The sequence below is a fragment of the Vulpes lagopus genome, chromosome 6, assembly GCF_018345385.1.
Source record: "Vulpes lagopus strain Blue_001 chromosome 6, ASM1834538v1, whole genome shotgun sequence".
Classification (NCBI taxonomy): Eukaryota; Metazoa; Chordata; class Mammalia; order Carnivora; family Canidae; genus Vulpes; species Vulpes lagopus.
This window is the reverse complement of record NC_054829.1, coordinates 28,940,018-28,965,875: the sequence shown is the minus strand read 5'-3', so window position 1 is coordinate 28,965,875 and position 25,858 is coordinate 28,940,018. Positions and strand designations below refer to the sequence as shown.

Here is a 25,858-nt window from a genome sequence, read left to right as displayed (position 1 = left end):
AAAATTGTTGCTCTACCTCTCAATATGTGCTGCCAGAGGAAGGAGGGAAGGGCTGTTATAGCCTGTCATTAATATCACTTGCCGAGAGATGGGGGTCAAGACCCCTGTGCCCCAAACCCTTCACCCCATGTGTTATTCCCCACTGCCACGCCCTTTTCTGGTTCTCCACAGAAAGCCTCCTTAAAGATCCACGGTCCCCCTCATGCTGGGGCCAACTAAACAGCTCAGGGGATCCCAGCTGGAAGCACCCACTCTACCTCCCATCTCTGCTAAAGTTTATTACCTAAGCCCAACACTTAGGATAAAGACAAGGCTACAAGAACTAAGTGCCTTGTGAGGTGAGGAATGCTAGAGAAGCTATCTGGCAGAGAATAAAAAGCCCCTTCACAGGGACTGCAAGAATCATCCTTGGGATCCCCGCCACCATCACCACCCAGGGGCTGAATCTTACTCCTCTCTGGCCTCAGCTTAGACCCCGCTTCCTCCCTCCGCCCCCCACAAACCCTGTGTGTACTCCCCCGGTGCCCTTCTTGTGGCCTCACTTGATTTTCTCCACTACAGCGTACATTCCTAAAAGGCAACAGCCCTTTTCTGTCTCATTCATCCACTCTCAGAGTTTAAAGTACAGGGGGGCTGTGTTTATGCACTCTTTTTTTTGGTGGACGCCCTCAGATGGGGCAAGCCTCTCCAGCCACCACTGCCCCCTACCACATCCTGTCTTCTCAAGAACACATCCCTCATCGACCTGTCTGGGCCCCAACAGGACTGGAATTTGCCTGTCACATTGAATTGCCACCCAGAGTAGGCCCTCAGTCAGCATGGGTTGGAAGGGTGATTCTTCTCTTTCCAGGCTGGGTAAAGCACAGAGCATGATGGGAGTTGGCACCTCTTTAACAGGCCACTGCTCTCTGACCATGGCCCCCAGGACTGCCTTTGTCTTAGGAGCCCTGCTGTGTGCAGTGCATGCCAGCATTTTCTGTCTCACCAGGGAGAGTGTGGTGTTCTGGAGGGCAGGGTCCCGTCTGTCTTTCTACTCTTTCCCTCCATCCCTGGCCTAATGCACTCTTGCCTCTCCCACCCCAAATCCAACCACTTCATCAGGTTACAGTCAGCCTAGACACCTGGGTAGGTAACAGAGCATCTGCTCATAAAGAAGGTAATGCTCTCTCCAGCAGGAGGCCTCAGTTCCTGGAAGATTAAATCTTATGGGAAACAGGGAAGGGTACAGTCTGAGGGTGAGGAAGAGCTAGGGGCAGGGAAATTATGCTAGGCTGGTACCAGATTGTGAAGGACCCTCAAAGCCATGTTAAAGAATACGGATCTCTTGCTACAGACATTGGGGTGTCCCAACCCTCTCCTTTTCCCTTGATCACAAAGAAGCCTCCAGTGCCTGCCTTTGAGACTCTGCAGGGGCTCTCCTGATTGGGTGGCCACAATGTGACCAGTGTCTGAGAGGAGGAGCAGGGCTGAGCAGCAGACAACCCCTGACTCCACCCACCTTTGCCAAAACACGTTCTCCAACTTGAGCTGGTCAGACTAGATTGGGTGGGAACCGCAGGGATCAGAGGATTAGCACATGGGTCCCAGCCTTGAATGAAGCACATTCCACAGTCAAGTAAACAGGGTGCGGTGTACCCAACCCCAGCCCAGCTCCTTGTGCTGAGGTCTGTGTGCTGTGTGGGTGTGTTGCAAATGTAACACACTGTGCGCCTGCCCAGGACCCGATATTCTTAACAAGCTGTGCCCTCTAGGAGACCTCCGTGGTACTTCCTTCCAGAATTTCCTCTGTTCCTGTCTCCTCACTAGGATCTGCTTGCATTCTGCAGATGACTCACCCTTTCAGCATCATCTCTCAAACTGGAGGAAGAAATGAGAAAAGGGGTCAGGGGAGATTCCATTGAGACCTGGAAGCTTGTCCTGATCCTGACCCTGGTCTGGAGTCACCTTGCTGCATTACTCAGGGCAGGGAGCAGCCTTCAAGCAAGTGTGGCCTAGGCTTCTGGAACATCTGCAGGAGAACCTGGTATCATGGGAAAATACCCCAAACTACTGAATTCACCTTTTTTTCTTTCTTGCCGAATGTAGAAGTAACATATATTCAATGTAAGAAAAAGTCTTAAAAATTCCAAAAGTAAGGAACACTTTATTTTTTAAGATTTATTTATTTAAGAGAGAGAGAGAGAGTGGGAGGGGGCAGGAGGAGCAGAAGGAGAGGGAGACAAGCAGACTCCTCACTGAGCGGGGAGCCCAATGTGGGGCTCGATCTCATGACCCTAAGATCATAACCTGAGCCAAAATCAAGAGTCAGAGGCTTAAATGACTGAGCCACCCAGACATCCCTCATCTGACTCATCTTGTGATACAAGTGCAGATGTTAGAATCAGAAAGATCCCAGCTCCACTGTTTCATAATTGTGTGGCCTTGGGCATATTACTTGACTCTGATCCTCATTTGCCTCAATATATAATGAAGATAAAATGGGGTCTACTCTTAAAGATGTTGAGATGTTGTGAATAAGATAACATAGGTCAAGTCTTAACAGTGCTGGGCATACTGTAGCTAGTGTTTATTACTGAATTTGATTTCTGGGCCCATGTTATGGAATTAATGCCACACGGCCAAACGGCTTTCCAGAAACATGGAGCAATTCACATGACTGCACACGGCATATGGCACCTTTCATGGCATCTTCTCTAGCAAGGAGTTTGGATTTTTTCATCTTAGCCCAATCTGCTTTCTAAAGGTTACATGGGCCTGGACAAACTCACCTTGAAGTCCAACCAAAGGTCATCTTTCTTCTCAGTCTCAGCATCCAGCATAGAACTGAACTTGTCACCCCTCCTGGGTTGCAGAGGATGAAGCTAAGCCATATGGCATGAGATACAGAGTCACAGCATTAAAGCATGAGAGTGTCAATATAGAAGTTTCAGAAGGCGTCTTCCACATGCAGCTGAATGAAATAGGAGACTAAGGAACGGAGAATAGCCTCCAACAGGCGTCTTTCCATCTGCTTTCACCCTCAGCTCCATCTAACATATACTCCCAGAAGTGAAGGCACAAAGGCTGCTTGGTGGTCAACTTGTTCCAGAAGAGGTTCAGAGCAGTGAAGTGACTTGCCCAAGGGCACACAACTAGCAAGTGCCACTGAGAGCATCAAGACTACACGGAAACCTAAGATTCTCCTCACAGTCAGCAAATCTTGTCTACAAGTGTACAACTCGATTTGTGTTTGCCCTCTTAGCTCCACTTACAACTTCACCAGGAACATCAGGGTGGATGATGATAGGAGTAGAAGACAGCACAGGCTTGCTGGGGGTTCTGAAAGCCCAAATCTGTAGCCTGTGCAAAAGTCAGTTGTGAGAAGAGACAGGACCATCTGGGCAGGTGACGTTTGGTGCCATGGGCCAGAAGGGCTCCTGTGGTCCAGCTGGGGGCTCCAGGGCCTGAAGGGGGGCTCCTCCCTTTTCTGCACCATAGTTTTTTTCTTTTTAAGATTTTATTTATTCATTCATGAGAAAGAGAGAGAGAGAGAGAGAGGCAGAGACACAGGCAGAGGAAGAAGCAGGCTCCATGCAGGGAACCTGACATGGGACTTGATCCCAGGCCTCCAGGGTCACACCCTGGGCTGAAGGTGGCGCTAAACCACTGAGTCACCCAGGCTGCCCTGCACCATAGTTTTTATTTTTCTCTACGTATGGAAATCCCCCAGAAAGAGCCAGTTACTTGGACATTGTGTTTAATGAGAAAGAGGGGAAAGGGTATGCTTTCAAAGCACTCAACAAACCAGAAGTCATTGTTGTAACAGTTTTATTCAAGTCTGTGTGTGCTCTGGTGGTGGGACCAGGCTGAATCAGCATTACACTGTAATACGGTAAGAGGTTTAGCCATTGAACCAAGCCTGCTTGGCATCCCTAGTTAACAATTTACAGTACCTTGAAAAAAAAAAAAAGCCAAAGAAAAGAACCTGGTAAGTTTTCTTCAGGACTTTTCTATTTTTAAATATTGTTGACAAATTACAATAACTTAAATCCCAAAGCAAAATGGGAATTCAAGGACACAGGGTCAGGACATATGGACAAGACACTGGAGCAGGGAAGGCCTAGGGATAAAGACCAATAGCTCATTACAGAGAAAAAAAACGAACACATATGTGAACTTTCACTTTACCTGGACTCAAAGGCTCTAACAAGGAGAAAAATCCCAAAGAAAGCATTTCTGCAAACCAAGTAAAACCTTTTTCCTTAAACCTCCAGAAGATAGTTTAAATCTGTGTGCAAGCATGTGAGTGTGTGAGCGAGCGGGCGTGCGTGTCTGTGTGTGTGTTTAGGATGGACAGTGAGGAAAACTAGAGAAAGTTGACGAGTTCATCACCTCCCCTCTTTGCTCCAAATGGGTGCCAAGGGCATGCAACTCAATACAATGGCTCTTCTCTACCCCAGCTGCGGTGGTGAGCTAAAGACCCAGGGCAAGGCTACAGGCAGGGGTTGCATGGAGAGCCACAGGCAGTAAGAATCAGGATGACCAGTCCTCCTGGCTCCAAAGTAAGGAAACCTTCAGAACAACGAATGCTAGGGCTCCCTGAGCAGCCTAGGGAGGCCAGGGTGCTTCCAGGGCCCAAGACCAGAAACGAACAAAGGAGGGGGGTGCCGTTAGTATCTCATCAGGATAAATGGAAAATAGTTAACAGTCTAAGGAGTTGAGTAGAGGCTCACCTGGCCTGCACAGCCAACCAGGAAGGAGCCCAGAGCTGGGTCAGGTTAATTAGGCACCTGAATCCTGTTACTTAGCCAGGACTCCAGTCTCTGCATCCTGCCTTCATATGCCAGTGCTTGAGATGGCAAATGTCCAGGTGAAGCCAGGAAGGTGCTAGGGCCTGAGGACTCCCAGAAGCAGCAGTGGGTTTTCCTTTCTAATGTGGATTTTCACTAATTAGGATTCCTAATCTAAGAAAGCAATGGTTTGTCTGAAAGAAGAGAGCATTGGGAATGTGTTCCTAGGAATAAATGCAGCTTGACAAGAAGTCATCCTCATGCCTGAAGTCAAGGAGAGAGGCAGGTGGCCTTGTAGGTTGAACCATAGGAAACTGCCAATATTCGACTGGTTTTGACTTAACAACCACACACACACACACACACACACACACACACACACACACACACTTTTCTCCACAAAGGGAAGCCATCTAGCAAGGTGAGGCTCATCAGTGCTGGACCTTGGGTTCCAGGATCATCATACATTTTAAAGTTAAAGGGCTTCGTGCTTCAGGTAGGGAAGATAGCATCCTCAGTTCCTGGTTGGGCTCAGAGGTTCAGAGAGGGGAAGAAACATTTGTAACTTCATACAACTAGTATGTAGGCAGCTCAGGTCACCACTTTCCTGCCACTCCCACCACCATGGTCGCTTATGGTCACAATGTGCTTCAAGCCGCTCTCACCTCTGACCCAGGTCCACAGTCTCTGGCAAAACTTTCAGGAAAAGCCTGGCACTCAGAAAGGGCAACATCTGCTGCTTCCCTCGGATCCTTCAAGAGGCAATGGAGTGTTTCTAACCTGCCTGAAGGTGGGCCCTCACATACCTGGGTCAAAAGCATAGGCTTGATTTGAACTCACGAGGAAGAGGTCAAGGCTCCCTGAAATGTACCACTCACAGCCATCCGGCATTCAGAGTCCGCTGTTCTGTGCTTTTGTTAAAAGCGAGCTTGAAGAGTCACTGATGCTCAGGAGGTGTCTCCCTCCTTGTGGGGGGACAGGGAGTGGGGAGGTGCCCTCCAGTGTGGGGACTGAAGAACAAGAGCGTTGACACAAGCCACACCTAGGTGCCCTAGGGGTGTCTTATGGTGTCCCTGAGCATCCGTGGTCTGAGGGAAAGGGGCCCTTGTCAGGAACCTCACACCAGGACATGTGTCTCAAGGGCCAGCAGACCTTCTCACCAAAATTCTTCCAGGAATTGGCCTGATTCCAGTCTCTAAACAAAGCAGACTCTGGGAATGACTCCTAAAAAATGTGAGACCCCAAAATGTCATCCTGGTGCCGCCTCCATGCTTCCCCATCTCCTGGTTCCTCCTTCCTAAGACACTAGTGGTGAGGACCAGCCTGATAAGGTAGGTGCGGGAAAGGATGCTTATGAACACCAGGTGCTACATAAATGCAGAAATGCATGTGCCTGACCACAGCCCCCATGAGTCCTGCTAAGCCAACCCCAAATCACTACTCTTCCAGAAACCAAAGGAAGAAACGGTAGGCAAATCTCTTAGAGGCAAAAGTGGTGAGAACCACACTGTCAATTCATCCAAACGGCCAGCAGGGAGCCGCGTGCTTCACTGACCTGCTCTGATACATGTTCTCGTTGCCCTTGACAGGGAAGCAGGTAATGGTTGCTTTTACAGGAAGGAAACCTGAGAGGAGCTAAAAGAGGAGTCCGAGGCCAGAGAGCAAAGCAGAAGGTGGAATAGGGCCATCCTGTTCAGGTCTCAAGAGCTTGGTGCCCGCCTCAGCAGCCAGTCCAAGCAGCTTTTCAATTTCTCTTCCCTTGAATTTCTTCCTCTTTAAGCATTTCCTTTTCTCCACCAGCAAGTGTATCAAAAGGACAATGATGCCATTTTGTAAAGGTCACACTATTCTGAGTTGACAAATTGTAAGATATCATCACTGCCACCTTCATCATTACTACCAGACCCTTATGATTCTAAAGGATGTGGAGTGAAGAGCATCCACCAAATCCTCTTAGAAATAACGTACGGGGATGATGGGGATATCCACTCAGCCCCTGGCAGTGGCTTGGATCCCCAAGGGGGTAAACAGAGGATAATCCTGTTTAGAATCAGTAGAAGGAGACGAAGGTTCCAGGAGGAAGAGCAGAGAGCAGTATCTTCCAGGTAGTGAGCACCTGCCGAGAGCAAAGGGACTGTTCCCAAGGGAAGAGGAGGGAAGAGACCAGGAGAGAAATGCTGGCTGACACCAATGTAGGACCTGATCCCAGCTTCAAGGCTTGCTCCTGATCATGACCACAGAGACCAGGGAGCAGAAGTGCATAGGAAGCAACTCAAAGCCATTACCATACAGGATCCTTATCCAACCAAGCCTCACTTCACAGAGGCAGAGAGTGTGGCTGGCAGGGGCCCACCAGAGCCGGGGTTTGGGGCAGCTGAGGAAGATCTCTTGTTTTCCTGCAAGCTCACAGAAGCAGCTTCACTAACTCCGCTTCTGCCTCTTGCAGGTGCAATTTTACCCTTAGCCGACCCAGGCTTCCCTTGTCTTCCCTCTGGATGGAAGAGTAAGAAATGGGTTCAACCTCTCAATGCCAAGTGGCCACGATTCAGCACACACTACGACAGTTATACTACCGCTTCCAAAAAAAGGCCGCAGCCTAAAAAAATAACAAAAAGTAGAAAACGGTGAACTGCATCAGAGCACAGAGCACCATCCAGAGCCAGCACAGTTTGGATTGGGCTGAATGTGGAGCCATTCAGTGGAGCCAACGGTTTTCAGATGTGTTAGTGACTTAGGAACTGGGGCTATGGAGAGGCGAGGGAAGGGCACAGAACAGACCATCTGCCCTCTCCCCATCAAGAGTGAAAGGGAGTCACTTGGTTGGCTGGAACTGTGGATAGGATTCACATTGTTTCCCCTTCTAGCCAAGGGGTGAGGGGATGAAGGCAAAAATAATCTCTTACAGTCTTCACTGAACAAAGCAAAGGAGAGATGAGACACAATAGCAAAGTCCCAGGCAACGACAAACTAAGAGTGCCTCCCACCCAAGATGGGCGAGGGGATGCTTGAACCAAAGTGCCAGTGAGCTCATAAAACAAGGAGCAATTGAAAACCAAGGTCACCCCTTTATTCATTCCCAGGTTGGGACTTTATCAGTTACAGAGAGAGAGAGAGAGAGAGAGTGAGCAGTGACCATACGTATCACCGGAGCCAGCTCTATTGCTCTCCCCATTCCAGCATCCAGGCAGCAAACACAGGGAGCCTGCAAGTGGTCCTACAACATCCCCAGGGAAATACTCCACAATACAGGACACTGAAGCAACATTTGGAGAGTTTGTAGGCTAGAGGAGCATGACCTAAGGCTCTGCTCCCAAACAAGTTTATGTGTGTCCCACACAAAGACTGAGGAGGCCTCAGGGTAAGTGGAAGAGTGAAGGTACACAGGAGAAAGCTCCAGAAGCAATTCAACATTCAAGTTAAAGAAACAAATTCCAGAAAACTCAGGATTGGCCTCTGCTCTCCTTCCTACCCTGCTGAGGGTCCAGAGCCCAGCATCAGGGGCCACCTGCACACAGAGGCAAGAGGCAAGAGGCCACGGTCAGTAGGCAGTGCCCAGGGCTCAAACCTTACATGTCAGGGGCTTACAAACATCATCGCCTCACCATATCCATTTGCGGCAGGTACCACTAAGGCTCCGTTTTGCCTCAAGGGCATCCCACAATGGATGGCCTGGCTGAGAAATCCCCACAGTTCTAGCTCCCAGTGTCCGGGAGCCGCCCACCCCAACACCACCAGTATGCTATTTTGGTGCAGTGCAAAGTCTCTAGCAACCAAATACATAACCCAAAGTCCACCAATTGTAGGGATTGGAGGGGAAAGACCAAGGGGAGGGCATAACACATAAAGATCGGGTAACAAAATGGACAAACACAGGGACTTCGTCTCTGGCTTCAGAACTCGCACCAGTAAGTGAGTCTCCCAAGAAACGATCCCTGGGATGAGCACGTTGGTAGCAGAAACTGGTCTGGCCATGTCCAGACCCCAGGTAGGAGATGGGTGCCACCAACGGGTGCTGGTTTCTGCCTTTATTTGCATGTTTCCAAAAGGAACCAGGACAGACTCTGTTACCCTCTTGGCTGCAACTCGACTGTTTTTCCTAACCCCTTCTCCCCCTCCCCAGCTCTCACTGAGGCAGGTCCCCATGAGGCTCAAATAAATAAAGGGGGGGGGGCGGGGCACCTGGAAGTGCAAGCAGGGATGTGCCAGGTCCAGCAACAGATGCATCCCACACCGGGGCACCTTGCCTTCTGTCCTCCAGCTGGCATGTAAGGGCTTAGGACACAGAAAAGCTCCTATCTCCCATGAATGGGATTCTGATTCATGGGTGTTGGGGAAGAACGTGGAAGAGGAGCAAAATCAATCACGGGACATCCAATACTGGTGTTTGGGAAGGCTGAACGCAGGGCTAACGAAAGGACTCCAGGACAGGCTCTGGGCTTACCCAGGGGGCTGAGGAGAGGGAGCAGCAGACAGATTTGGCTGAGTGACCCTGCAGAGTCACCCTAAAGGCGAGGAAGACTGTGGAGGGTGGGGGACATGCACGCACCCCACCCTCCCCTACACAGCCAGAGCCGGTGGCCACAGCCCCTTCCGGGGCACATGGGTGGAAAGGCCCTGCAGGGCAGGGGACCCTCTGAAGCGGTCCTGCTTCCACCCCTCCCATCTTCAAAGTGCATTATCAGTGCAAGAAGTAGGGCTGGATTTCAGGGGGTCCAACTCTGAGAAAGGGCTGTGCCAGCCAGCTCCCCCTATCTCCTCCTGCTTTCCCCCTTGCCCGCCCCCGACCCTTTTCACGCTAGGACCAGAACTCTTGCTGAATCTCATAAGGGGCAGGCCTGTGTGTGTTCAGTTCAGCTCTGCACAGCGGAACAGTGCTGTCCTGACTCTGGCCTTCTGCGTCCAGATCCAGAAGCGTCCGCTCGGCAGGGGGCAGCGGTCCTGCCTGGAACGGGAGCAGGGCTGGAAGTCCAGGCCGTTCCTCCACAGTGCTGCTGCTGCTAGCAAAGCACGAGTCCAGGTTGCTGGGCGTTTCGGTGCTGGAGCTGTTGGCCGGGGAGGCGCTGCGGGCGTGGCTGGGAGACACAAACCACCAAGGGTCCAGTCGTTGCCGGTTGGCAGAGGGACGTGGCCGAGGCAGAAACTCTAGGGTCTTGGGTCTCTCCAAGGTGGAGTCTTGCTGTGTGTTCCAGCGCCTTGGGGTTGGGGGAAAGACCACATTGGGGTCAGGCAGACGGGGGAATTCACCTGGGTCTCGGCTGGGGCTGGGGGTTTTCAACGTTCCTGGTCAAGGAGACAAAGGGAGAGGCATCAGATGACGGCACCACATTGCTGAGCCAGATATACGCTGCCCCCTCCCCGCATTTGCCACACCCCTGTTCATTGGGCTAAACTGAGTGACAAATACTTAATGAGCACCTACTACGTGCAGTGCAGTGTGCTGGGATGCCCTGGGGATACAGTAGTGAACTAGAAGGCCATGAGCACTGTATCTGATAATAAAATAATAATGTGACATATGGGGGTCACATCTATAGTGAAAAAAACTTAAGGCACAACTACGACCCACAGGCCACCCTGTGTTTGTTAATAAAGTTTTATGGTAACACAGCCACACCTATTGCCTGCTCTCCCACTAGAGCAGCAGTGTAGAGTAGTTACCATAGAGACCAGACGACCCACGAAGCCTAAAATATTTACTATCTGGCCCTTTACCAAGAAAGTTTGCTGACACATGACTTAAGGAAGGGTCTGTTCATTCCCAGTTTATTCAGGGAATAAACATGTAAGGCAAGAACAAATCTAAGTATCACAAATCTGAAGATGACTTATAAGGTCTCTTCCCAAAGAGGACACATATCTCAGGACAACAACAAAAATCTAAAGAGGGGCGGAGCACGCTGGAAGGAAAAATACAATGTCATTTATACTCAAATATCACTGAAATCTCAATTGCCATCTCGTTGTCTTCTACTGGGTGAGAGGGGTTTCAGAGTCAGACTTAGGTCTCTAGAGAGCAAGGGCTGGTGGTGGAAAGACCTAGGACATGTATGCCCAGGTGGCTCCGTGTCAGATGGAGAAGGCAAGCCTATGCCCAGGCACAGCCTTGTAGCTGGACACCTCTCCACGTCCAGGGAGCCAGGCATGAGTAAGGGATGAGTGATGCAGGGCAGGATGCGCAAGAGGAAGTGTGCCCGTGAGTATGTGTGTACTAACACTGTAATGACAGGCAAGGGCGCCCAGCCACGTGGCACCGAATACCCTTCCTAGGTACTGTATGGCATTCCTTCTAGTAAGTTCAGTCTCCACTTCAGGGAACAGCCCAAGCCAGGCTCCTGCCCCTCCTGTACCCTGAAAGCACTTTCACCGTGTACTGTAAGACCCAGGGCCTGAACATCCCCCAGGCGCCCTGGGTCCCATTCTTCCTAGAACCTGCCTGCTTGTCTTCCTTCACTCCTCAGCAAAGGCCCCGTGAGGCACAGGACAGAGAGAAGGCAGCCAGCCTGGCCACCTCTCCAACCACATAGCAGCACGTCCTCCCGGGGGGGGGGCCGAGTCAGAGGACAAATGGCATCCAGTCTGATATCGCCACTCCAGGGGGAGGCACAAGGGCACGAAAGAGAAAAGAGGAGGAGGACAGCACCCACCTGCTCCAGGGCTGGGGCTCAACCCATTGCTGGAGGGGCTCCTGCTGGCTAGGAGAGCCGCTGGCTTGAGGGCCCCATCCGAGGGAGTCCGCCGGTGACCGCTGGGCTGCGTGGGGGCTGTAAGGGTGACGTGGGTAGGGGTCAGGGACTGGTTAGGGTCTCGCTTGAAGCGTTCCACTCGGACGTTGACCAGGGGGTTGTGGGTGCAAGGGGTCAGGGGCGGGGCCTCGACCGGACTGACAGGCATCTCGTACACTACGATCTCGTCGCTGTCAGAACGCAGCAGGGAGCGGGTGGAGTTGCACTCAGAGATGGAGGAGAGAGAAAGCAGCGTGAGGGAGGCAGAGGGGTCTCCTAGCAACAGCATGGGCTCCTCCTTCTTGAAGAGCTTCCGGGATGGGGGGCTGGTGCTCCGACGAGGACGGCTGGCCCTCTGAAAAAGACCCTCGCGCCTCTTCTTCTCCTCCCGGGCTGGTGGCTCAGGCTCCTCCGGGGGAAGCAGCTGGCACTTGCCAGCTTCCAGCAGGTCAAACCCTAGGCCTGTGGCTGCGAGAACAGCCCCGCAGCCAAGCAGAGCCACCTCACAACGGCGGTGGTGGGTGCCGCCCCGCTTGAGGCTGTTGGTTGGCGTCAGCTGAGGGGTACTGGTGGCTGAGTTGACTGGGGTGGGCTCCTCGTGGACTCCATCGCTGGAGGGGCCCTCCCCATCCTCTCCACGAGGGAATGGGATACAGAGGTAGGACTGGTTGGGTGAATGCTGTAGACGACAATCCCCACTCCTTGGGCCTTCGCTGTCCTCATCCTCTGTGAAGATGAGAGGTAGGGAGGGGAAACAGGAAATGGAGATGAAGCAACCTAGGTAAGAATCTCGTCCTTCTCCTCAACTCTGGGCCTCCTGGCGGATTGTCAAGAACACAAGGTCAAATAGTCTCTCGGGTGGGATAGGGGATCGGGCATTGAACCCACAGGGCTTTCCTCCTCCACACTCAACTGTGACTGACATGAGGAAATCACTCTCCATTCCAGAGCTTCTCGTCCTGTTTTCAGAAAAGGAAATCTGCTACTTTTCTACTTTTTTCATAGGGATCCTCAACATAAGAGGTACAGTGTGAATGTCCTGGAATAATGGGTAGAACAGAAACATTCCTAATTTGTTTGTACCATCACATTGGAGGGGACCTTGAATTTCTAGAATGATGGCCTAGAGACCTGTCTCAGGACCAGGGTCTTGCAAGGGACTGGAATCTCCTCCATAGGTGAAGGTGCATCTACTCCATAAACTGACCTACTATGATGTTGGAAATCTTCAGAGAGAAGAGGACTTGCTTGCTGAGAGAGAGCCTGGAGAAGACCTTACCTGTTCAGCAATCACAGGCGACTGGAAAGCTTCCTTAGAGAAAGACATAGTGTCTTCTACCACCATGTCCTGTTTTGCAGACTCCCCACATTAAGATACAAAGGAAAGAGCCCCAGCAAAGGGAAGTGCCTGATTCAAGGTTTCACTGTCCCCATTGCCCTATAGACTATAAATGGCTCCTTGTGAGAGGAGGCCAAGGGCAGGCCCATGGCAGCAGGAAGAAACTATGATTTGGGAAGGTTAAAAAAAAATGGGAGTAGAGAGACCAAAGAGGAAATAGGGTGGGGGCCTGGGAGTTGGGTAAAAAAGGAGACAACCTCCCTGAAGTGGTAGTAGGGGTCCTCACAAAGAGTCCCAGAAGCTTGGCCAAAATTTCCCTAAGGGAATGGAGAGAGTCAGGACAAAGGCAATGCTTACCTATCTCCATAAGGCTGGTGAACCCCGGCAGTGCTGGGCTACTCCTGGGGCCCTTCCCCAGGTTGGGGGCACTGGACGACCACTGTTTGTATCCATCTACCAGGGACTTGAGGCTGAATAGGAGTAAATGAGGAAACTGTTAGAACAGGTCACTTCCCTTACTCTCCCCTTACTTCCACAGGGCTGTGGAAATGTCTTCCCCTGTGTGCTTAATCCTACCAAAGCCCAAGAGCCTTGGGGTACCAGCAATGAACATTACTGAGTCCCCTAGCATGATAAACAGAAGTGCACATGCTCTAGGAAAAGAAAAGCAGTGCCATGAACCCACCCCTTCACATGCTGCTATGGAGCTGTGGAAAGATCTAGCAGGCAGGCTGTCAAGAGGAGGGGAAAAAATGAGGACTGCCCAGCACTGGCCAGGGTCTTGCCCAAGCCCATCTTACAGGAGAGGTCATCATTCCAGGACACTATATACAGCACACTGCTGACATCAGGGACCCTGTAATGCCAGGCAAACCATGGGCAGACAAGCTAGCAGAGATGGGCCAGGCTATTCCAGTCACACCGTTTCTCAACTCCTTCTAAGCTCATGGCATGCTCAGCCAACTTTCAAAGCCACTTTTTGAAAACAAAAATCAGCCAACAAAGCTGCATCAACCCAGTGCACTTTGGGACAGACCTATGTGGGGAGTACATAGGCTATACTCGAGCCTTTGGTTTGTCTGGGAATGAAGAGGGAAATTCAAGGAGCTTGCTTTCAAATCCCTGTGATGAGCTCACACCCCCAAGCCAGTAACTCTAAGGATCCTGACTGGGTACCCCACAAATCCCCTCATACAAATGGGGGAATCAGAGGCCCAGAAGCACTGGTCTCTTCTTTAATGGACAATAACAAGGGAAGACTGAGGAATCTGTGGGTTATGGTTGCCTTGGAAATACCAGGATTATAATCAGAGGTGGCTTTCATTTTAGGGCCAGAAAAAGCTATTCAAACAAAGCCCACTCTTCCCAGTCCATCCTGAGGGAGAGAGAAGGACCAACTTTTCCTCTCACTTCAGATCGCCGTTTCAAGTGCTATCGGAAATGCCAGCGAATTCAAGTACATTCCAGCACCAGTGGTTCAACCAAAATACACAGCCAGAGATAAGCATGCTACTGGAACCCACAGCCTGGGACTTCTAACTGATAATCTTATCACTTCTAACTGATATCACTTATCACAGCTCTGGGTTCATGGGAATCCAGATTAGCAAAATCAAAGCCAGTGCTGCAGATCAAAGGATAAATAGCCCTGTATTGTCTCCCTATAACTAAGGGTGCCAGGAGAATCCCAACAACAGGGGTGGTCAGGGAAATGAGGAAAGGGAAAGTCAGATCAACACAGGAAGTTCCCAGGGTGCACGATGGTACCGCTTTGAAGAAAAACAAGTCAGCACAGCCTTGGCACTAATGAGGCTCAATTCTACAGGGAGTGCTGTGAGAACAAGGAAATGGAAAGGAGACTTATTACAAACACATTCGATGGAAGGGTGAAGATTAGACTCACCCCAGGTGGAAATGTGGAGATTCTGATGGGGTACTTAAACCATTAGCTTTCTCGCGTCTCTGAGGGGATCTTCAATGGATAAAGAAAATCAGTAGGAGGCAACAGTGGGCACATCCAACTCAGCCTCTCCCACATGGGAGCCCTCAATGCTGGTCCAGCTCTGCCACCAGCTGCCCTCCTCTTGCCTGGTCAGCAAAGCCCATACCATGAAGGAATCTTAATGAGGTGGCCCTGCGTGTGCTACCGCAGGCCCAGGACCTGCCCATCTGTGGGACGGAGGTCCCTGAGCAGCCACAGCATAACTGCAGAGGCCGCGTAGATCCACAGATGCCCAAGATGTCTACGAGCCAGCACGTATGTTTCCTATAAGATATATGCTATTTTTTAAAAGGATGGAGATGCCAAATCCACTTAACATTATTGAATTCAATATGGCTTTTTGTTGTTACATATTTTCTTCCATTGAGAGTGACTAAAATTAGAAATATTATACAGAGATTCTCAAAACTTTCTCATGTTAAAGAGGTCTTCACTCGAGAATGAATAGAATATACTTTATCTCTTCAATAGAAATTAAGAATCATAAAAAATTAAGTCATATTTTGAACTGCTTCAACAGTTTTGAGGACAAATCTATGCAAGGGGGAAGAAAATGCCAAAGTTAGTATTCTGGAGCATGAAATACAGTTAATTTACTAGCAAGACAAAAAATATCTATAAATGAAACAGAACCATAGAAACTACTGGGATCCACAGCCAACCTGGTCAGTCCTATCAGGAATCATACGAACATCAGAAATATCAAGAGATTCAGGGTAATTGAGTTTCTCAGACCCACCCCAGGGCTCAGAGGAATTCAAATTGAGGAGCTCTTTTCCCTACAGAACCCACTACAGCAGAGCAGTTGACCATCCCCAGAGGGCTCAGTCACTGAACTCTTGTAGAGCTTAGGCAGCTTGCCCTACATATCTAAATTTCCTAATTTCTCTTTCTTTCTCTTTCTCTTCTTTCTTTGTCTTTCTCTCTCTTCCTTCCTTTTCCCTTCCTTCCTCTTTCTCTCTCCCTTCCTTTTTTTCTTTCCTCTTTCTGTCTTCCTTCCTTTCTGTCTGCCTTCTTTCCTTCCTTCCCTCCCTCCTTTTCTCCCCCCTATTCCAAGGCATCTAGTGATTTCTAAAGCCTGGCTTCAAAGAGTCAACCCTTTACGCACCAAACAATTTTCACCTCAGCTCAGATCTGACATGAGAAAACAGATTTTGGACAGGAAATCTTCTTAGCATTCAAAGGAATAACCAGAACCAGGTACAGGTTCAGACACAAGTTCAGGATAATGACTGAAAAGGGAGAGAGGGGTTGATGCTTACTTTCACACTTAGAACAGTCAAGAAACACGATTCTAGATTCTAAGACCAAGAATAAGAATTATAAACCACTACACTCATACCTTCCGGTATGAAACAGAGACTGCATGAGAAGCATGGAAGAAGCATCGGAGCAGATACGTACACACGCTTCCTAGGAGCCAGTTAGTCCCGTACGCGCTTCCCGAAGATGAACTTAATTAATCCTCACAACAACTCCACTGGGTGGGTGCTGATATGAGCCCCCATTTTATAGACAAGAAGACATAAGTCCATATAGCAAGGCTTGGTGGGGCCAGGATTCACACCCGGGGCATCTGGGGTCAGTGATGACCATCGCCACTACTAATGACACTGCAAGGGACTGGCCTCCAAAGAACCGAGACTTGAGAAAAATTTAACTTGTGAGCCACAGGAATAATGCAAGCATATCTAAGACACAAAGCTGGGTCTTGTGCTTTGCCCAGAGGGGGTGCTCACACCTCAACTCAGTGTGGCTATGAGGTAGGGGCCTAAAAGAAGTCCTGGTGGCCCTGGGTTACATCTGAGGACACTCACTACCAGATTATCATCTGCCCCTGCTTCAGGATAAGCTTCCAAGTCAATAGAGTCCTGAACCCTCTGCTCTTGCTTCTCTTTGCTCAGAGCAGATGTGTCAGAAGAGCCACGTCTAAGTAGAACACCCAGCAGAACTCTTCACATTGGTTACTGTTTGGTCTACTTGCTACTCTGGGTCAGACGCCTCTAGGGGTTGGCAAACTATAACTGAGGGGCTAACTCCTGTCCACCACTTGTGTTTACAGAGTTTTACTGAATGAACATAGCCATGCTCTTCATTTAGGGATTGCCCGCAGTCTACGGCTGCTTTTCGAGCGGAGGAGCTGCAAGAGATAATATGACCCGAAAGCCTAAAATATTTGTTATCTGGACCTTTATAGAAAAAGTATGCTGAGCCTTGTTGGAGAAGGTTCCAGGGAATGAGGACTGGAAAACTGTTGCAAAGATCAAGAAGTCTGTCATTTCTCAGAAAGCAATGAAACACACCACAGAAGAAAAGGATGTCACATTGTAGTTTTAAAGGGGTATACCCATCTTTAAGTGGAAAGAATCTCCCCCATTCTGGCTCTTACCCTTCATCGCCTGAGGCAAGCTCCTTCTGACCAAGTGTACTTGGCCCCCACGTCCGTCCTTTCTTCTTGGGGGCCCTCTTCTCCTCCTCCTCCCCTTCCTCTTTCGGGATGACTGAGCTCCGGCCCCAGGTTTTGCTGCTTTCACCTGGTGTCACTGTGAATAACAAAAGTTGGATGGGATCTGGAAAAAAGATAGACAGAGTCCCCCCAAAACTAGCCTCCACCTCATCAGACAGACATAGACACACACATATGGAGTTGCAGGGAAGAAGTCATGCCTCCTCAAAAACTCTGTGCCCAAGTGGAGCCTTCAACTCCTTAGCCACCAATCACTTAGCACTCTCAAAGTACCAAACACGGAAAAACTTCTCAGAGTCTCGTAAGACCAGTGCAAAGCTGGAGCTTAGGCCAGCCAGACATCCAAAGTTCCAAACACACCTGACTTAAGGAATTCAAATCCAAAGACATCCAGAGTTCCAAACACACCTGACTTAAGGAATTCGTTTTGTTGGGTGGAATTGGATTGGGGGTGGGTAGGTAAGGAGGTAGGTCGGAGAGAAAAAAGATAAGGGTTAGGTAAGGGAGACTTAGAAGTGCAGACAGGAATTTTGGTGAGAAAGGAAGACAATGAGGATCTCAAGACTATGGAGAGGGAAGTCAGGAGTAGGAGGAGAAGGGGAAGGAACAGGCCTAGAGGAATACAACAGATAAGAGAGGAGGAACATCCTTCTGACATTGCTACCTTACAACAAACATTGAAACCAAATGCTTCAGAGGCTATCCTTACTTAGTGAATGAGCAGATGGTTCCAGACACCAAAAATCAGGGAGCTGAGGGGACTGAGGGAAAATACAGAGCATATGGAGGCTGCCATTGCTTTCAGCCAACTGCGGCCACATGAGAAGTGGGAATCCACTGATATGAATGGACTTTTCTAGGATAGCCAGTTTCTGTATTTAAATAAAATCTCTCTCTCTAAGTTAGAGAAGTTCATACACACACACACACACACACACACACACACGTGTGTGTGTATGTAAATTCTTTTTAATAAACACTGTGGTAAAAATAAAATTGGTCCAGACTTGGCCTCCCACAAAGTATTTATCAAGTTTCCTTAGGACCTACACTTTGAAAACACCCTTCCCTGGGAAGCAGGAACAAAAGAAAAACAATGATGCCCCAAATATGGCAGAGAGCATACAAGGTCCCCAGGCCAGGGTACCAACCAACCCAGGCCAGGCACCAGGGCATCGACATCGCACACCAGTTTCCATATTGCTTTGTAGGTGACATAAGATCCTGTCAATACCCACAATCCCCTCTGCTGGTATCTAAGAGTAGAAAGTAGAGGAGGCGGTAGTACAAAGCTCATGGGGAGAGACAAGGAGGAGGGCTAAGGGTTTGCGTACATATGTGCATGTATATACACATTGTCGAGGAGAGGTGGCAGTAGTTATGGATGGAGCAAGCCTGGGCCAGTCGGTGGCTGGACAGAGCAGGGGACAGATGCCCCTGGTGTGTTCTGGCCCCAAGTAATTTGGGAAACAGTCTCACACTGGATGGCTCGAAGGCGAGGAATGATGGTGGGGCTCGCAGGAGGACTGGAGCGGCTGTTGATGAGACTCTTCCTTTTATCCATGGTGGGGGAGGCCTGAATCGTGAACTTGTGCTGGAAATCTGCTCGGGGAGAGACAGATACGTGCATGTGTCAGAATTTTCCCATAATCCAATTCCTATGAGAAAAGGGTCATTTCCTAGTAAGCTTGAGGGACAGGCCCCAGTTTCCTAAGTTCGCCTAGGAAATATTCTCTTTCAGAATCCTCTCTTTCTCCCCAACGACGACAGGACAGTAAGATGAACATATAAAGAGAAGGAAAATTCACTGCCTGAGTGAACCTCATCTATCGTGTATGTAGGTGTAGCAATTACAGATTTACAATCGTTTTTTTTTAAGGTCATGAGACTTGCTGATTATTCTAGGAAATCCAACTTAAGACTCTGTTTCTTACAATCTATTCGGATATGCTCAGGGACTAAAGTAGGGAGATAGATGCTTCTCGCTCAGGGCAGGCAAAGCAGAGTAAGGACAAATCCTTGGTGGGAACCTTGGGAAGTGAGTGTGATGGGGCGAATAGTCCAAACTGTGATGTTTTCCAAAAGCATTTATGGTGTGGCATAAAGAAGGTAAACCTTGCAGTTCCGGGTCTCTAAGCTCCCGGGTCCTCAACTATTAAGAGGTAAAATAAACAGCTGAGTGTTGGCACCTAGGTCTCCCAATGAGACATGATCTCCCTAATGTGGCAGCTACTGTTTCCCTATGGGCTTCCCCAGAGCACAGCAGCATGCCACCACACACAACATGCTCCACGGAGGCTCAAAGACTGTGTTGCCTGGCCAGGAAAAATGTGCAACAAGGACACTAGTAAACATGTCCCACACATTCATTCGCTCAATTTTACTGAATGAATTCCCCTGTCTGTACTGAAGCCATCATCCATCCCAGTGCTTAAAAACATCCTGTTGTCCCTATGATACTGTTTTCCCTTGGTTTCCTTACATTTCTACTGAGTTTACTTCCCAGGACCTTATAGACTTAGGACACAATAAACACACACTCGAGCACTCACTGCCCTCCATGGGCCCGTGACATCCCACAAAGATTCTAATTCAGAGTTTCCTATTACTTTGCATTTTCCCAAGGCTGAAACATACTACAAATGTATCTTTATTCACCCAATGTGCTTCTGAAGGGTTGTGTATAAATCACATTCTTACAAGTGAATCCTAAACTCAACTGCACACCGAAAACTAATTATTTAAAGAAACCCAGAGATGAGTTATTCTGTAGCGCCCTGAGTTCTCTGTGTGAGTCACCACGCCACCAGCGCTCAAGACCGTGCCGGCCTGTCAGGTCCACCAGTCGCCGCTCTATCTTCCTTCCCATTCTGTGCTTGGTCACCTGGAGTGGGGAGGCTTTGCCACAGGCCAGTCTCCCTGGATGGAATGGCCCACTTTGAACCCATTCCCCCCAGGTCCCCCGCCACACAACCCTGCCCTGCTCCCACCTCCCAGCAGGTCCCCAGCCACTGACCGGAAGGGAGGCTGATGCGGTTCCCATCCTTGAGCTTCAGCCGGCTCTTCCTGAACTTGCCCTTGCGCTTCTTCACCCGGGGCTTCTCCTGGCACAGCTGGTGGATGATGATGTTGAGCTCTCGCTCCAGGATGTCGATCTCCCGCTCAGCCAGCTCCTGCTCGCGGCGCCGCAGCAGCTCCTCCTGGGTCTTCTGCTGGAGCGCGGCCCGTGTCAGTTCCTCCTCCCAGGTGCGGAGCTCCTGCAGGGGCAGGAGCATCGGAGGGAAGAGTGGGTGCTCAGCGCAGGCGGGCGAGGAAGCAAAGGGCCCCCGAGAGCCAGTCTCCCATAATGCCCCATACTCTCGGTCCCAGGCAGACGTGCGGGCCTCACAGCTGCTCAACGAACACCTGACCACCCCAGATGCTGGGCAGGGGCAGGCTCAGCACAGCCACCCTGAGGACGTAGCTATGGAGGCCTTGGACACAGGGGCTGATGGGTTAGTTGCTCTTTAATTAAGGATTAAAACTGCCTGTGATGGGAAAAAATGGGAGTTTGGGTAGAAAATATAATCGTTTATTTAAATTTTACAGACTTGGTTCTATTTTGATTTTTTCCATTATATAAAGGATGTTTTTTAAACCAGAGCCAACTTAAAAAAATAAATAAAATAAAAATAAAAAAAAAACAGAGCCAACTTAATGAGATCTACCTTAAAATGTGCCCACTCTAAATGACTTGCCCTCCAGCTATCACCTAACATTCAAATAGATATATTTCCAAAGTGATTATTCAAAAGGTAGTGCGGCATGTCCTCTCAACCTCTGTTCAGTTGGTGAATAGAATCCACTGAGGCATGTTATTTGAATTCTCATCTTGAAGGAAAACCACGTGCTCTGGAAGGATCATGATAGCATAGCAAAGAGAAGAGAAAACATTTCCCCAAGTCTTTGCCAGGTGCTTGCTCTAGTACTGCTGCTATATCAGATGGGCAGGACTTCTTCCCTGCCTCCCCTTTTTCCTTCAGCATGAATTTATATATGTACCCAGCACTGAGTTCCTGAGATGAGGCCAGGGAGGGGGGAGGCATATGGAATCAGGAAATAGGAAGGAGAACAGAACATGTACATACAGTTGTCAAATCTGGAATCTAAACCATCAGCACTGGTTGCCCAGGGCGTAAGACAGAAGTGGGGTGAGATAAAGCACTAAAACTTTAAAAAGTGGGGCATTTCTTCAATAAAGTAGCCAGAGCAACACTTCTATGGTTGAAACTTAAAATTTGGGCAGTCTGGGTGGCTCAGTGGTTTAGCGCCGCCTTCAGCCCAGGGCATCATTCTGGAAACCCAGGATCAAGTCCCACTTTGGGCTCCCTGCATGGAGCCTACTTCTCCCTCTGCCTGTGTCTCTGCCTCTCTCTCTGTCTCTCATGAATAAATGAATTTTTTTTTTTTAAAGAAACTTAACAGACAAATAAACTGCAATCCAAAAAAAAAAAAAAAAGAAACTTAAAATTTCTGCATGGAATGCTCCACCATAAGAAGTCATTCTGGGGCAGCCCGGGTGGCTTAGCGGTTTAGCGCCGCCTTCAGCCCAGGGTGTGATCCTGGAGACCCGGTATCGAGTCCCACATCGGGTTCCCAGCATGGGGCCTGCTTCTCCCTCTGCCTGTGTCTCTGCCTCTCTCTCTCTCTGTCTTTGATGAATAAATAAATAAAATCTTTAAAAAAAAAAAGAAAAAAGAAGTCATTCTGCACTGAAACAAAACACTGTAGAATGTGAGCTTAGGGCTAGAAAAAAATATGTGAGAACATATTAGGGAAGTTGAGTAGTGGGTAGAGAACAGAAAAGACAACAGAGACAAGAGGGGAATAAAATATTCTGATATTAGGAACTTCTCATTCAACTTGCCTTCCATTCTCAAGAGAGTACCAAAATATCAAAATTGATAAGAATTTAAAATTAGAGGGCAGCCCGGGTGGCTCAGCGGTTTAGCACCTGCCTTTGGCTCAGGGTGTGATCCTGAAGTCCTGGGATTGAGTCCTACATTGGGCTCCCTCATGGAGCCTGCTTCTCCCTCTGCCTGTGTCTCTGCTTCTCTCTCTCTAGATTTCAAGAATAAATAAATAAAATCTTTAAAAAAATAGAAAAATAATTGATAATAAAAAGTGATAGAGGGGAAAAGTGAGAAAAGGATTGGCACCTTGAAAATGGTCTTGGGAGTGCCTGGTGCCTCAGTTGGTTAAGTGTCTGACCCTTGGTTTTGGCTCAGGTCATAATCTCAGGGTTGTGAGATTGAGCCCTGCCACAGGTTCTGCACTATGGAACCTGCTTGGGATTCTCTCTCTCCCTCTCCTCTCTAAAAAAACAAGAAAAGAAAAGAAAAATTGTCTTATACATGATGGGTGCTCAGTGTCAATGTATGAATGAAAGAGAAAGAAGGAGGGGGAGATAGAAGTCAATTTTATAAATGCAATCCTTTATGGGAACCCAGATTCATCATACATGTCTGAGAGATGAACCTGAACTTTTGAACTTCTCCTTCTTTGATGAAATAAGCCCCAAACAGATTCACTGCTGTATGCCCCTACACTCCCTTGGCTTTCCTTGTCCCACTACATTGTTTTCACCATTAGGAGAACAAAAACATGCAAGATTCAGAAAAATCATTCCTAGCTGGTTGATTATGCTGCTAGGTGGGGAAGTTAAAGAGCTCAAGCTAATTTCAGACTTTCTAAGTCTTCCTCTCCTGCATGCTCTTATCTAGGGAAAGTTTGCATTATAGCCCCTTCCTTTGAGGGAACTCAGACCCCAGTCTAGGGACAAATCCACGATGGATTTGTCGTGTCGATGGATCGTCACTGTACCTGGAAGCAATAAATTCGACAAGCTGAGAATGAGCTGAATCAAATGGGAAATCAGGATGTTTATGGAGTATTTGCCAATGGCACTATGTATCTGTAAGACTCTCAAACATGATGAGCCTCCTTCTTAGTAAAACACCCATTTGGGGATTAGCTTCCTAGTGCACAAATCACATCACTTGCATATAATGATTTAATAGGACTTTGAACTTAATGAACTTTCCCCAGAGAGAAAGTTCAACTAGCCCAACTAGGAGTCTTCTAATGGACAGGCATCATAGCACAGCGGTTGAGGGCAAGATCTCTGAAACAAACTGCCTGAATCATGAACTGGGGAAAGTTAACATGGGAATCACATGTAACATGGAGTTAATAGCACTGACATCACATGGCTGTATTACATAAGAAAATTATTATCTTATGTAAGATTATATAAAAATTATATAAATTGCTCTATAACAGAGCATGGCACATAGTACATGCTCTATGAATTTTAGCTATTATGAGAATGGATTTGGCTTTTCCTAGTAACTACCTACTGACAAAAATCCAACTTTCATTTTTCTTACTGTCAGGTATCCTTATAATTTCGTTGATCAAAAGAAAGAAAACCAAGAATCAAGTGATTCAACAATCTAAAGGACCAGCAACTCTAGGTTTCTTCTAGTGGGAATAGCATTAGTAACAGGAACACTCTGTTCTTCTTCTTCTTTTTTTTTTTTTTTTTAGATATTTATTTATTTACTTACTTACTGCACATGCACATTAGCAGGGAGGGGGCAGAGGGAGAGGAACAAGCAGACTCCCTGCTGAGTGTGGAGCCCACCATGGGGCTCAATCCTAGGACCCTGAGATCATGACCTGAGCCAAAGTCAGATGCTAAACTGACTGAGCCTGGAACTCCATGAATACCCTTTTTTAATCATTCTGCCCAATGGTAAGTACCGGTCCCCTCCCCTCCAGGTCCTAAAAGATTTGTCGTAAGCTCACTCCAATCTCCTGCAGAACGCCACTGACTTGCCAAATAGTACCAGGTTTAGGACTGCTATGTGGCATAAAAATAGGTTAATTCTTCAAATCAGCTCTAGAAATGATCTTTAAGCCATTTATTTAGGCAAACAATGATATTGGAGAGAAGATGGTTGTGGAATCAGAAGACCCAGGCTGAAGATTCTGTTCCTCCACATACTGGGTCATGGCCAGTATGTGGAGGAACACAGTTAGAAAAGTCACTGACAGTAAGAGATGAGATGAGATGAGAAAGACAGTAAGACCTCTCCTACATGCTGGTGGCAGGGGCCATAAGACTCCTGGATAAAAAGGACATTAACCCCCACTCTGGAAGTCCATGACAGAACCAAGAAACATTTCTAGAACCCTCTCCTATTTTCTACTGGTACCTGCCCAGTGGTGCTCTTCCTCTGGCTTGAACCATGTAGATAATCTGTATGGAGAACTCTGGACTCATGAAACCCCTACTTGGTCCTGCCAAATCCCAGAAAGAAAGAAAAAGTCTCTACTACTTCTGGTCACACCTGAGGCCTGGAGAACACCTTCCATGTAAAGTCAGGAAGAAAAAGCTACTCTGTTACCTCAAAATAAGCAGGGAGGTGGTTGTGTCAGACTCTGTCCAGAGGCCCCAGGGGGGAAGGCCCAGTGATTCAACTCCCATCCTTTTTTTGTTTTGTTTACCTTCTCTTTGGCCCTGAGTTGGTCAAACATCTCCTGAATCTCATGTTTCCAGTCATCCTGCAGGCAGTGGAAGGAGTCCTTGGGCATCTCAAAGAAGCCAGACTCCTCTATGGTAGTTAGCTGGTCCAGGATATTTGTGAAAGATGGTCGCGAATGAGGGTCAGGATTCCAGCAGTCTGCGTGGAACAAGTGAATAGAAAGAAAACATGAGTGGACAGAGACAAGCGTAAGACTTAGAAAAGTACATGACCTCCTTTACCAGAAAACTGCCTCTTATTTTTCCCTCCAGGAACAGAAACACTGGGATTTAGGTAACCGCACATAGGGCTTGGGAAGTAAAGCAAATTGCCCAACCTCCCAATCATAAAAAATGTGGAAATAAAATGTGGAAATAAAATGCATCAGTTCTGCCCCCATCCGCCTCTGCCTACTGAATTAGCATCAGAAAAGCAACTCCAAAGAATTTGCTGGCATGAGGCTCGACAACCATGATTTATCACGATTTATCACGTTCCTACACGATTCCAGAAGTGACAGTAGGTGACTAGACTCCGGATCTCACCTTCCTACAAATAAATGAGCCAGTCTTCCCCACCTCAATGGGATGATGAGAAGGCAAGGATAAAAAGCACTGGACTAGACTGGGCAGGAAAAGTGAACTTTATTCTCAGCTCAGACAATAGCTAGTGGAGTGCACTTTGCCTCTCTCAGGTTGGATTTCTCACTTAGGAAATTATAGGGTTTGACCAGATGTCTTCTAGAGTTCCTTTCTTCTCGGACGTTCTTCATTTATATATGTAATATACTCAAAGGTCCTGAAAATAAAAGCTGCTGTATCTTCTCATTATGTATTAAATAATAAAATATTTCAGTTAAGTTCTACAAGTCACTGGAGATGGACAGAAGGGGCGTCCGTGATATCAATGTAGCAGGGTGGTGACATCAACCTAAAGTAACTCTTCCAACCACCCACAGGATTCCTCCTTGAGTGACTAATACTTCATCTCC

The 25,858-nt window shown here is 48.3% G+C and overlaps 1 protein-coding gene across 3 annotated transcripts in view; it reads right to left on the bottom strand.

Moving 5' to 3' along the window:
• Positions 1-3,790: 3,790 nt before the first annotated feature.
• MAP3K9 (mitogen-activated protein kinase kinase kinase 9) overlaps positions 3,791-25,858 on the bottom strand; it is a 75,250-nt gene continuing 53,182 nt past the window's right edge. For 2 of the 3 annotated variants that reach the window (XM_041759422.1, XM_041759423.1), the window contains 8 exons: positions 24,851-25,026; positions 20,316-20,556; positions 18,779-18,901; positions 17,222-17,375; positions 14,734-14,802; positions 13,188-13,300; positions 11,414-12,217; positions 3,791-10,049 (listed from right to left, as the gene is read on the bottom strand). In XM_041759422.1, coding sequence (XP_041615356.1) covers positions 9,565-10,049; positions 11,414-12,217; positions 13,188-13,300; positions 14,734-14,802; positions 17,222-17,375; positions 18,779-18,901; positions 20,316-20,556; positions 24,851-25,026 — 2,165 coding nt within the window. In that variant the 3' untranslated portion in view covers positions 3,791-9,564. The remainder of the gene's footprint in view (positions 10,050-11,413; positions 12,218-13,187; positions 13,301-14,733; positions 14,803-17,221; positions 17,376-18,778; positions 18,902-20,315; positions 20,557-24,850; positions 25,027-25,858) is intronic. The other variant, XM_041759424.1, reaches the window with a different exon arrangement.